This window comes from Lucilia sericata, unplaced genomic scaffold (assembly GCF_015586225.1).
Source record: "Lucilia sericata isolate MDLA Ls3-8-SP2 unplaced genomic scaffold, ASM1558622v1 Contig006296F_arrow, whole genome shotgun sequence".
NCBI lineage: Eukaryota > Metazoa > Arthropoda > Insecta > Diptera > Calliphoridae > Lucilia > Lucilia sericata.
Window position 1 is genome coordinate 1 of NW_023997723.1, and position 13,466 is coordinate 13,466.

Genomic DNA, 13,466 nt, shown 5'->3' on the forward strand with positions numbered 1-13,466 from the left:
CTAACTAACTAACTACTAACTAACTAACTAACTAACTAACTAACTAACTAACAACTAACTAACTACTAACTAACTAACTAACTAACTACTAACTAACTACTACTAACTAACTCTAACTAACTACTACTAACTAACTAACTAACTACTACCTAACTACTAACTAACTAACTACTAACTAACTACTAACTAACTAACTCCTAACTACTAACTAACTAACGACTAACTAACTAACTACTAACTAACTAACTAACTACTACTAACTAACTACTAACTACAACTAACTAACTAACTCCGAACTAACTACTACTAACTAACTAACTAACTAACTAACTAACTAACTACTACTAACTAACTAACTACTAACTAACTAACTAACTAACAAACTAACTAACTACTAACACTAACTAACTAACAACTAACTAACTAACTACTAACTAACTAACTAACTAACTAACTAACTAACTAACTACTACTAACTAACTAACTAACTACAACTAACTAACTAATTAACTAATTAACTAACTAACGCTAACTACTAACTAACTAACTAACTATCTACTAACTAACTAACTAACCTACTAACTAACTAACTAACTAACTAACTACTAACTAACTAACTACTACTAACTAACTAACTAACTAACTAACTAACTACTACCTAACTACTAACTAACTAACTAACTACTAACTAACTAACTAACTAACTACTAACTAACTACTAACTAACTAAACTAACTAACTACTAACTAACTAACTACTAACTAACTAACTAACTACTAACTAACTACTAACTAACTAACTAACTAACTAACTAACTAACTAACTAACTACTAACTACTAACTAACTAACTAACTAACTAACTAACTACTAACTAACTAACTACTAGCTACTAACTAACTAACTAACTAATAGATCTACAATAGACGTACAATAGATTTACAATAGATCCACGATACATACAAAATTGATCCACATTGATCTATAATGATCCACAACACATCCACAATTGATCTACAAAACATCCACAATATTTACAAAATGGTTCAACTACATGTTCATAGATTTATGGAAAAATTGTTAACTAAAACAGAAATGTATTGGAAAGCTTGTTTAGAATATAAGAAACACACTTATCCCGAAAAGTTTCATGGATAGACGCCCTTCGGTTGGCTCAGGGGCTTTAAACTCTGGGGTATTTGAAATACCGGTTTCGCTAAATTAAGCATTTTTTTGACAAATGGACTCTTTGAAATCCATGTGGACTTTATGTCGCATTGCTCAGGGACATTGTGACACTTTCGAAATTGTCATAACATCCATGGACATTATTACTCAATTTAGTGTCTCATAATGTCTATGGACATTATGACACGTTACCCCATTAATTATTTAAATAAAGGTTCTCCAATTAATGAAAATAATTCGTAACTAATGAACATACTATTGACGTAAAAATTATTAACTAAAGGACCCACACTTGATGTAAATTCGATATATAATAACAATCCTAGACTGATGTAAAATAGTTCAATTACAGGACGAACATGTTATGTATAATGTTTTGGAATAGAATCACGATTGATGTAATAATTGTTAGAAAAATACCAACGTTTGATGTAACAATTGTTCAACTAAAACGATCCCTGATTAATGTAAAAATTGTTCAATTTAATGACTTAAGATTAATGTAAAAAATGTTTAAGTCAATCTTCTATTTTATCTAAAAATTGATTTAAAAAATTCTTCAACTTAAGAACTCACAATTGATGTAAAATTGTTCAACTTAACTATCCACGATTGATGTAAAAGTTGTTTAAATTTGATTGTAAAATTTCTAAAATAAGTAGGTATATGATTCATATGAAAATTCTTCCATAAATAGACACATAATAGATATAAAAAGTGTTGATCTAATAGACCAAGTATTGATATAAAAACAAGTAGGAATGGCCGACTATATAATACCCTACACCATGAGTATATTTAAAAATTTTTATTTTTCACAAAGAAACTTTTATGTTGAATTTTACGTTAATTCCAAAGTATTTAAGCAATTTATTGATAAAAAACAAATTTTCTAAATGAGGCTTTATATAGGAGTATAGGTCAAACATGGGCCGATCCTCATTAAATTTGGGAAAAAGGATATATTTTTAAATAACAGTTAATTATGTTGAGTTTCATTGCGATACAAATGGTTACAAGTCAATTTTAGACGTTTAAGACATTTTTTGAAGGGGGGTTTGTATGGGGGCTAGGGTCAAATAAGGGTCGATCATTACGAAAATCTGCAGTGTCATTTATACTTATATGAAACTTATTTGTACCAATTTTTAGAGAGATAATAGTATATTTGACGTAATTATGGCATAAAAAGCCCAAATCGGGAGGTACGGTTGTATGGGGTGAAATAATGGACCGATTTCAACCATTTTTCAATAGGCTTCGTCCTTGTGCCAAAAAAAAACATGCTTGGTCCAAATTTCATCAAATTATCTCGAAAATTGCGGCCTGTACCTTGCGCACAAGGTTTACATGGACAGCCAGCCAGCCGGACAGACGGACGGACGGACATGTCTTAATCGACTCAAAATGTGATTCTGAGTCGATCGGTATACTTGTGTGTTACAAACATCAGCACAAACGTATAATACCCTCCCCACTATAGTGCTGTAGGGTATAACAAGCCACAATTGATGTACAAATTATTAACAAATGAAACTACAAGTGATGTAAAATTTATTCAACAATTAATGTAAAATTTTTTCAACTAAATAAACTAAAATTTTTCAAAAAAAGAAGCCGATATTTAAGTAAAAAGTGTTGACGATTTAGGTATAGAAACTAATAAAATATGAACTCTATTTAAAACCCTAGTTCTTAGAATAAAATTCATTTAAAATCTAAAAACCAGAATTATTTTTTTTAGTTATATTCCCCAGCATTTGTCAGGTGCATAAATGACGTTAACACATTTCAAAAATACAAAAAAAAAACTTTAATTCATTTTTATACAAAGTAATGTCATTAAAATAATAATAACAAAAAAAACTAAATACAACAATTTAATGCCTTAAACCAAAATATAAAAATTAAAAAAAAAAAAACTATAAAAAACAACAATTGCAACATTTTATAAGAAGTACATGGTCTTTATTTAGTAACAAAATAATACAAAAACAAATAAAAATGTAAACATACTTGAAACTGTCAGTTAAAGTGTCAATATTAGAGTGTTGTGCTTTGTTGTGTCCGTATGATTTTTTTTTCGTATGATGCCAAAAAAGGTCAAAATTACAGAGATTTTTAAGCTGCTTTAAACCACAACACTTGCACTGGTAATATAATTCATACTTTATAGACAATTTTAAAAGCTTCAAGGTTGATCTACAAACTTTAAGAGCAACAAGCCACTAACCACCACCAATCAACTAGCATATGGTGGTTGATTGCATTTTAGTGGCATAAAGAAATAAAGGGTGATTTTTTTTGTAATGTATCACATTGATGTAATTAGTATTCAAAGATTAATGTAAGATTTGTTCAATTATAAGATTGATGTAAAAGTTGTTCAACTAAGAGACCTAAGGATGTTGTAAAAATTATTCAAAAATTTAAAAAAAATGCAACCAATTTTATTAAAGCTTTCATAATTGATGTAAAATTTGTTCAAAAGTTTGACATAAAATTGATGTAAAAATTGGTCAATACAACAAGGATCTACGATTGGTCAGAAAAGGACCGTCTGTTTTGCTTGATCTTGAAAGCTGTTCAAAATATTAACCTAAAATGAGAGATAAAAGGTATAAGATCATCGGAGAGTCAAATTTCAAATACTGCTAGAGGAGACACCCTTTACAAGTTCAAACAATTGAAATGAAAAACTGCACTTTTTTGTATTATTCTATCAATTGAATTGTACAGAAATTGTTGCAGAAAATCAATAACAACGTGAATAACCGTATCAATTGGCATGAATCAAGATTTTGGCTTGCAAACACTGACAGACATGATACACTAATTAAGAATCAAAATCATTATATTAAAATCTAGCATTTAAGCTAGCTTAACTTTACGAAAAGCTTAAAGTTTCGCTTCAAGAAGAAATCAGTGGTTAGTATAAGCTCTTTTTAATATGAAATTATGAAGTTAATTTAACTTCGATCTAACCAATTATTAATCTAAGCTTTCTAAGCTTAATTGAAGCAAGTTTGTCTGAAAGCTTTTATTAATAAGGAGATGTTCACTGAAGCTAATCTGAAGCTCTCCCTCGTAAGAAAATTTTAAGTTAACTAAGCATTGCTTAACCGCAGCTTTATTGGTATGAATCTTTAATCGAAGCTTTCCATTTATAAGCTTTTAGTTAGTTAGTTAGTTAGTTAGTTAGTTAGTTAGTTAATTAGTTAGTTAGTTAGTTAGTCAGTTAGTTAGTTAGTTAGTTAGTTAGTTAGTTAGTTAGTTAGTTAGTTAGTTAGTTAGTTAGTTAGTTAGTTAGTTAGTTAGTTAGTTAGTTAGTTAGTTAGTTAGTTAGTTAGTAGTAGTTAGTTAGTTAGTAGTTAGTTAGTAGTTAGTTAGTTAGTTAGTAGTTAGTTAGTTAGTTAGTTAGTTAGTAGTAGTTAGTTAGTTAGTTAGTTAGTTAGTTAGTTAGTTAGTTAGTTAGTTAGTTAGTTAGTTAGTTAGTTAGTTAGTTAGTTAGTTAGTTAGTTAGTTAGTTAGTTAGTTAGTAGTTAGTAGTTAGTTAGTTAGTTAGTTAGTTAGTTAGTTAGTTAGTTAGTAGTTAGTTAGTTAGTTAGTTAGTTAGTTAGTAGTTAGTTAGTTAGTTAGTTAGTTAGTTAGTTAGTTAGTAGTTAGTTAGTTAGTTAGTTAGTTAGTTAGTTAGTTAGTAGTTAGTTAGTTAGTTAGTTAGTTAGTTAGTTAGTAGTTAGTTAGTTAGTTAGTTAGTAGTTAGTTAGTTAGTTAGTTAGTAGTTAGTAGTTAGTTAGTTAGTTAGTAGTAGTTAGTTAGTTAGTTAGTTAGTTAGTTAGTTAGTTAGTTAGTAGTTAGTTAGTTAGTTAGTTAGTTAGTTAGTTAGTTAGTTAGTTAGTTAGTTAGTTAGTTAGTTAGTTAGTTAGTTAGTTAGTTAGTTAGTTAGTTAGTTAGTTAGTTAGTTAGTTAGTTAGTTAGTAGTTAGTTAGTTAGTTAGTTAGTTAGTAGTTAGTTAGTTAGTTAGTTAGTTAGTTAGTAGTTAGTTAGTTAGTTAGTTAGTTAGTTAGTTAGTTAGTTAGTTAGTTAGTTAGTTAGTTAGTTAGTCTTTACTCCAATCTTTACTCCAAGCTCTTCTTTACGGAATCTTTTTTTAACTCTCAGCCCAAGCTTTTGTGTAATCTACCGCTAACGTTTCGGAAATCTCACACAGCTCCACTTTTTCTTAACAAAAATCTATCGTTCAAGCTTTTCTTCAGAGATATCTATCGCTATTGTTTAGCTCTAATTTTCCTTAACTGAATTCTATCGCCTAAGTAATATCAAATCGATATCTAATGCGATCGTTACCAAAAGCTTTCCTAAACGTAAACTTAACGTTTTCCTTAACGGAAATCTATTGCTCTCGTTAGCTCAACATGTTCGCCTATTTTAGCATTTGTTTTTTAAAACATTAATTATTTGGTTTGGTCAAACACATTCAGCTTTCAAAAAACATTCTTAAGAATTATTTTAGTTTTTTTTCTTTTTGTTATTAACAATTTATTACATTAAAACTTGTACTCAAAGTCACTCCTTATTTTGAAATAATTTAATACACTTTACATGGTACTTGTAAACGCCAAAAATAAACAACAACAAAATGTTTAAAAGTGAGTTTTAATATTTTATTACAAACAAAAATATTTCAAGTTATTTTTAACAATTAAAAACACACCTTTTAATGAAATTGTGGCCTCAATTACAATTTCTGGCCAATAAATAAAATTTGAAAAAAGAAAGAAAAAAATTTGACAAATGTTCTGCCACAAATTGTCCACTTTCACACGTCATTGTTTGTTTGTAAAGGTGGGGATATAATATTTCAAATTAAGGGGCGCCTGGTATAGTGTTACTCTAGTTGTAGGTAATTTGTGTATTTCCCCCATATTTTTTTTAATGAGTGTTGCATTTTAGAGTGTTGAGGGTCTCCCCTTTTATTTGGCCAATTGTTTAATGCATTACATACTTAAAGCTATTTGTTGTAATTTAGTTTTGATTGCATTAGATGGGGGTGTCAAATTTCTATTATTGGGGTACTTTGGCCTCCGAACAGTTTATAGAAAGAGCAATTTAAATTTTAAGTGTTTGCTAGATTGTGGGGAAAAGTCGCCAATAAAAATTAAGTGTTTGTTATAGATACTTGTGTAATGATAAGTACAATTTATAAGTTTTTTATGAGTAGAGCAGTTATCATTGAACTCCCCTAAACCAGGAGAATGGTTATCACAAAGTTATCTCAAGCTGTACCGATACCAAGCTTTCCTTAACAAAAATCTTTCGCTACCGTTTAGCTCAAGCTTTCCTTAACAGAAATCTATCATTAACGTTTAGCTCAAGTTTTTCCTTAACAGATCTTTCGATTATGCGTAAGCTCAAGCTTTCCTTAACAGAGATCTATCGCTAACGTTTAGCTCAAGTTTTCCTTAACATAAATCTATCGATTATGGTTAAGCTTAAGCTTTTCTTAACAGAGATCTATCGCTAACGTTTAACTCAAGCTTTCCTTAACAGAAATCTATCACTACCGTTTAGCTCAAGCCTTCCTTAAGAGAAATATATCGGTAACGGTTAGTTCAAGCTTTTCTTAACAGAAATCTATCGCTAAAATTTAGTTGGAACTGCGATTATGGAAACTCCAAAAGATATCAGTTTAGCTCAAGCTTTCCTTAACATAAATCTATCGCTTATGGTTAAGCTCAAGCTTTCCTTAACACAAATCTATCTCTAACGTTTAGCTCAAGCTTTCCTTAACATAAATCTATCGCTAACGTTTAGCTCAAGCTTTCCTTAACAGAAATCTATCACTACCGTTTAGCTCAAGCCTTCCTTAAGAGAAATATATCGGTAACGTTTAGTTCAAGCTTTCCTTAACAGGTATCTATCACTAACGAGTAAGCTCAAGCTTTCCTTAACAGATATCTATCGCTAACTTTCAGCTGAAGCTAATGTTTAAGCTCAAGCTTTCCTTAACATAAATCTATCGCTAACGTTTAGCTCAAGCTTAACTTAACAGAAATATATCGTTAACAGCTAGCTTAAGCTTTCCTTAATAGAAAGCTCAAGCTTTCTCAATCTATCACTAAAGTAAGTTCAAGAGTTGCTTATCGAAAAGCTTTCCTATATTATTATTAGCTTAAGAAATATATCGCTAATACTTTTCTCAACGAAAAATATTACTATCGCTATGGCTATAGCTAAGCTCAACAAAAACACTATATTTTTAATCAAACATTTATTTCATTAAAACCGGAAAATTTTCGCAAAATCGTCTAATAGGCAATGCCAGTATTGGACTTGATCCAATCCAAGTAGCTGGTCAAACGGGTGAAGGCAGCAGGGTAACCCTTAGCACAACCAGCAGCAGCACCGAAAGAGGTCAAACCAACTTGAACCTTGTTGGATTCCAAAACCAAAGGACCGCCAGAATCACCATTGCAGGTAGAGACACCACCAGGGGTAGAAACACAAATGTTGGAGGAGGTAACAATAGAGCTGCCATAAGTTTGGGCACACACAGAGTTGGTAATGACTTGCATACGAGCCCATTGCAAGTTGTTGGTAACACCAGAGGCAGAATCCGAGATACGACCCCAACCGGAAGCGATAACATAATCACCAGCATAAGTAGAGTAAGAGTTGGCAATGGCGGGTAATTTAACAGCTTGGATTCTGGAGGTATAGCTGACAGAAGGAATGCGAATCAAGGAGATATCATTCTTTAAGGTATTGCTATTCCAGCCAGAGTGAATGATAATGTTATCCTTGGCAACGGAGTAGGTGACTTCAGCAGAGGTGCGTACGGTGGCACCCAAATAGACGGTAACCGATTGAATGCCATCGGTACAGTGAGCAGCAGTTAAAACCCATTGATTGCCGATCAAAGAACCACCACACCAGGCAGAGGAGAGAGCGTTAAGTCTTAAGGAAAGACCCACCTGATAGGGGAATTGACCTACAGAAGCAGTATTGCCATTGGTAATACGTCCCTCGCTTTCCAATACAGGCATAACTATATCACGGGGTTCAATAACACCAGCCGAAGCGGTGGCCAAGGCCAAAGCGAATATAATTAAAACTTTCATTGTTGTTCCAAATTGCTAACAAAAAACAACTGATGACTTTTGGGCTCTCGAACCTTAGTATTTATAGTCCAAAAATTTTTTTAGAGGCGCAAGCCTTATCAGGCAATTTATAAAAGAAATCATACTCAAGACGTGAGTCGTTTCCTTATCGTGTTGCATTTATTGTAGAGGAAACTTAGTATTTTGAAGTTATTAGTTTGATTTATTGCCCTATATATTCCAATGATTTTGTGGTATCTCAGATTGGCATTTACTGTTAAGTAGCTTTGCATTACTGCAAACTCATTTTGCTTTTCTTTTGGAAAGTTTGATAAGGTGGTTCTGATAGTGAATGGTCTTAAGAGGCAGTACTTTCCATTGCAGTTTTTGTTAAATTAGATAATGTTAAAAATTATACTCTTGAGAATATTTCCAGGAATAGAGACATTATTTCAAATAGTTTTAGAAGAAAGTCATCAGTTAAATTCCCATTTTCGGCTTTTAAGTTTCAAACGACGAAACTGTGGTAATTTGTCCTATTTTTAACAAAAATTGATCCCGAATCTTTTCCGGAGCCGCAGAGATTATCCTGGTTTCACAACTTTCAGAGATGGTAGTATCGATTCGTTACAAATTGATGCCTTTTCCGTTGAATGAGAACAGCTCGTTTTAGTGATCATGGCAATGAATATTTTTTAAATCGATTGTACGTATAACTCTAAAACGGATTAGTCTAAACTAGTTGAGCCACTCAGCTAACAACCATAGCTTGGGTATCGATCGATGTGTGAATAATGTCCCGATCTAATAACACACATTAGTTAAAACTGCTTTAAAACTGGGAAACGTTGAAGAACATATAGTTATTGACAGTGGAAAATCTTCTAGATCTGATCGAGTGAGATTCAGTTGATGCTGCAGTGACTGTGATTTTAGCCTCATTTTAATAATCTTTCAAAAAACAGATATCCTAGTTTAAATTTTCGGCCCATTGAGCAGACAATCTCTAGTCAATCGAGTTTGATTCGGTTCATTCTTTACTGTAGGAAAACCTTTCCTAACTAGTTAAAACGTTGGACCATTAAACAACTTTTTGAGGAATTATTTTGATCTGTAGAAAAACCTTTTTGCTTCAGATCAAGTGGGTGTCAGTTTTTTTCCTTTTGTTTGTGATCGAGTGGAACTAAGTGTTCTCCAAAGTCAAGAAATATCCAATTGTTCTTTATTGGAGGATAACCTAGTTTAAAACTTTGGCTCATTGCGCCGACAATATCTGGTCAATCGAATTTGACTCGGTTCATTCTTTTCTGTAGGAAAACCTTTCAATTATGTTCGAATAGAACTCCGAGCTCAAACTAGTTAAAACGTTGGGCCATTAAACTGACAACTTTATGAGGAGTTAAACTCTCTTTGTTTCAAATTGAAGATCCTTCGATTCTGATCTGTTGAGAAACCTTTTGCTTCATATCAAGTGGGTGCCAGTTCTTCTCCAAAGTTAAGAAATACCCAATTGTTCTTTAGTAAAGGAATCAGCAATGTCCGAATCCAAACTAGTTAAAACGTTGGGCCACTAAACTAACAACTTTTTAAGCAGTTAAACTCACTTCGTTCCAAATTGAAGATCCATCTGTTCTAATCTGTAGATCAAGTAGGTGTTAGTTTTTTCCTTTTGACTGTAATCGAGTGGGGCCCTGTTTACTGTTTAAGTTAAGTAACATCCAATAGTTCTTAAGAGGAAGAATAAAGGATCCGTTAAATTCGAGAGTGGTCGATTTTAGTCAAAACTTGTTAAACGAGTTATAATCGGTTCATTTCAAATGAAAGATTCTACTGTTCTTTTTTGTAAAAAAAAACTTATATTTCTGATCGAGTGGTAGTTAGTTTTTTCCTTGGGTTGTAATCCAAATCGGTACTCAGTTATCTGCAAAGTTATGAAATATCAAATTGTTCTTCAGTCGACAGTGGTCGAGTTTAGCCAAAAATAGTTTAAAACTTTCGGCCGCTGAATTGGTAACATTTTAAACCGTCAAACTTAATCTGTTCCAAATTGAAGATTCTTCACTTCTGTAAGAAACCCTTTTGGTTGTGATTAAATGAAATCCAGTTTTTATCCAAATTGAAGATCTAATTCTTCTTTGGTGAAGAATAAACGCTCGTTTAATGCAGTCCGAGTTTGGTCGAATGGAAAAACATCTTGTAAAAAAATCAAGACTGTCTTCCAGCGAGTTAGTGATCACATCCCCGCTCGTTGGATTTGACTCCTCCGGGTAACCTGAAGTGGCTGCTAATGCAGTATGTACCTTTGATGGCACTTCGGTGTCCTTATCAGGCATAGCTAGAGCGGTATTTTTAATCGACACTTTCCCAATTTTGGACAGCACTGCTGTTCTGTCTTCTGGCGAGTGTGTGATTTCCTCCTCGCTTTTAGGATTTGACTCCTCAAAATTACCAGTACTTGCTAATGATGCTTTGGGTACCGTCTTTGGTGTTTTAGTGCCCTTATCGGGGCCGATTTTGATATCCCTTTCAATTGGCGCCTCCCCAATTTTGGAAAGGGCAGCTGCACCTTCTTTTGGCGAGTTAGTGGTAGCTTCTTCGCTTTTAGGATTTGACTCCTTAACGTTATCAGTAGTTGGTATTTTAGTGTCCTTTTCGAGGCTTGTTGTTGGTGCTCTTCACTTGTAAAGTGAACCGATCTAATAACAAGGATTAATCTAGTTTGAAACCTTGAACTGCTGAACTTGGAACCTGTGAACCAAAATAAAGATTATATGTTCCTTTCTGTTATGGAACAAATGTTCCATAACAATCGAGAAGAGAATATCAAATTGTTCTTTAGAAGAGAAACAACTAGTGGTTGATTCAGTATTGGCAAAGTTTAACCGCTCTTTAAGCTAGTCTAAAACCTTGCGCTGCTGATCATCACAATTTTTAACCAAGTTCGAGACGTTCCTTTCTGTAAGAAAATCATCTGCTTGTGCGCGAAAGGGAGAAAAAACTTCCTTTAGCCAAGATCGACACGTTCCTTTCTGTAAGAAAATTCTCTGGCTGCGAGCGAGAGGGTTTCTCCCTCCCATCCGGTTGATTCAAGTGTTTTAATTATCGTCGGATCTTAGGTGCCCATCGCATTTACATATATAGTTATGAGTGGGACTCAGTCAAATGGGAATTAGTTGAGTCAAAACATGCTTCAGCGCTGAACAAAAGCTTTCGATTAATCAAACAGAATCGTCGAACAGTGATCGTTGAGTTTTGCCAAATAGGAACTAGCTTAACTAGTTAAATCCGCCAAGAAAGTTTGAAGTGTTTGAAATTATCTATAATGAAATTTTTGAAACAAACCACCTCTAAAAATGACGTCAAAACTTACTATAAATAAAGGCTACTGAATAAAATTCCAAATATATATGATAAGATACTTAAAGTCAAAGCAAATAGTTTTAACTTTATCACAAAAAAAGTTGTATTTAAAAAAGTAATCAATAGAAAACGCGTAAAAACTTAATGAAAAAAAATTACTTAAATCTAAGGGTTTTCCCAACTAGACACTCGTACAAAAGATTTCCTTTAGTAAAGAATTAAAATAATAAATAATAAATCTTATCTCCACAGCTAGGAAAACCAAAGACTATGGAGAAAATTTCACTATAAAACCTTTGAAGAAAAAGCTTCTAACTTTAGTAGTTTTGCAAAGTAGTTGAACAACATGAAATTCTTAATCATATTTGCTTTGGCTTTGGCCAGTGCCTCCGCTGAATTGCAGCAACGCAATGTTGTAGTGCCCGTCGTTGAAACTGAGGGTCGTATTACCAATGGCAATAATGCTGCTGTGGGTCAATTTCCCTATCAAGTTGGTTTATCGTTGAAAGTTAATTTTCTTTCCTCCTCCTGGTGTGGTGGTTCTTTGATTGGCAACCAATGGGTTTTGACTGCTGCCCACTGTACCGATGGCATTAACACCATTACCGTATACTTGGGTGCTACCGTGCGTACCGCTGCTGAAGTTAGCTATACTGTTACCAAGGATAATGTCTTGATTCATGCTGGCTGGAATAGCAAAACCTTGAAGAATGACATCTCTTTGATTAAGATCCCTGCTGTTGCTTATTCGGCCAAGATCCAACCGGTTAAATTGCCTGCCATTGCCAATTCTTATTCGACTTATACTGGTGATTATGTCATTGCTTCCGGTTGGGGTCGTATCTCCGATGAGACCAGTGGTGTTACTAATCATTTGCAATGGGCTCGCATGCAAGTTATCAGCAATGCTGTTTGTGCTCAAACTTATGGTTCTTCCATTGTTACTGCCTCCAATATTTGCATTTCTACTGCTAATGCTGTTTCCACCTGCAATGGCGATTCTGGCGGTCCTTTGGTTTTGGAATCCACCAAGGTTCAAGTTGGTTTGACTTCGTTCGGTGCTAAAGCTGGTTGTGAAAAGGGCTATCCTGCCGCCTTTACCCGTTTGACCAGCTATTTGACCTGGATCCAGGCCAATACTGGCATTGCTTACTAAGTGTTTTGAAGTAGTAGTTGTTAGTAGTCGAATAAAATTGTTTGAATTTATAAACTAATATTTCTGGTTCATTAATTTAAACTATTTTAAAGAATTATTAATCATTAAACAAACCTCCGAAAAGTATGCCAAGTTTTTAAATTAAAACGCTTTTAAATGGATTTTAATAAAGCGCCTAGGGCTATACTTTACTTAGAATAATAAAGGGTAGTTATAATTGTTGTAATAAAATGCAACATCCTAAAAGTATGCCAACGTTTGTTATTTAAAAAGCTTTTTAATAAAGCGCCTAGGGTTATACTATTATGTATTTGTAATTCTAAGCTGAAAATTTCTATTAGAATTGTGGTGAAATAGTGAATAATAAGAGGAAATAAAGGGCCTTGAACTGAAGAGAACTAAAGCAAAAAGAAAGAGTTTGATAACCATCAGAGGTGCCCGATAGAGGCATATGTAGATTATTGTTATATTTTGAATGGATACCGTTTATTAGAACGATTGCTTTAAAACGTAATCGATTACTTTTTGTTTTTGTAATAAATAGAATGATTACCTTCAAAAGTAATCGATTACTTTTTGGGAATATTATGTTTTTAAAAGATTTTTTGCTTTAAAACGTCTTTTTTAATGAAAATATTAACAAAAACATTATTTATTTTATTTT

The 13,466-nt window shown here is 32.8% G+C and overlaps 2 protein-coding genes across 2 annotated transcripts; one reads left to right on the forward strand and one right to left on the reverse strand.

Annotated features, from left to right (window-relative positions):
• Nucleotides 1-7,440: 7,440 nt before the first annotated feature.
• LOC119615616 (serine protease 1-like) lies at nucleotides 7,441-8,378 on the reverse strand. The gene has a single exon (XM_037971624.1). It carries the CDS (start codon nucleotides 8,305-8,307, stop codon nucleotides 7,495-7,497), a length of 813 nt encoding a protein of 270 aa, XP_037827552.1. The 5' UTR covers nucleotides 8,308-8,378; the 3' UTR covers nucleotides 7,441-7,494.
• A 3,583-nt stretch (nucleotides 8,379-11,961) lies between these two features.
• Nucleotides 11,962-12,928, forward strand: LOC119615617 (serine protease 1-like). Its single transcript, XM_037971625.1, has one exon. It carries the CDS (start codon nucleotides 11,993-11,995, stop codon nucleotides 12,800-12,802), a length of 810 nt encoding a protein of 269 aa, XP_037827553.1. The 5' UTR covers nucleotides 11,962-11,992; the 3' UTR covers nucleotides 12,803-12,928.
• Nucleotides 12,929-13,466: the final 538 nt, after the last annotated feature.

Coding starts and splice junctions, on each gene's coding strand:
- LOC119615617 (XM_037971625.1), top strand. CDS start 11,993: ATGAAATTCTTAATCATATTTGCTTTGGCTTTGGCCAGTGCCTCCGCT.
- LOC119615616 (XM_037971624.1), bottom strand. CDS start 8,307: ATGAAAGTTTTAATTATATTCGCTTTGGCCTTGGCCACCGCTTCGGCT.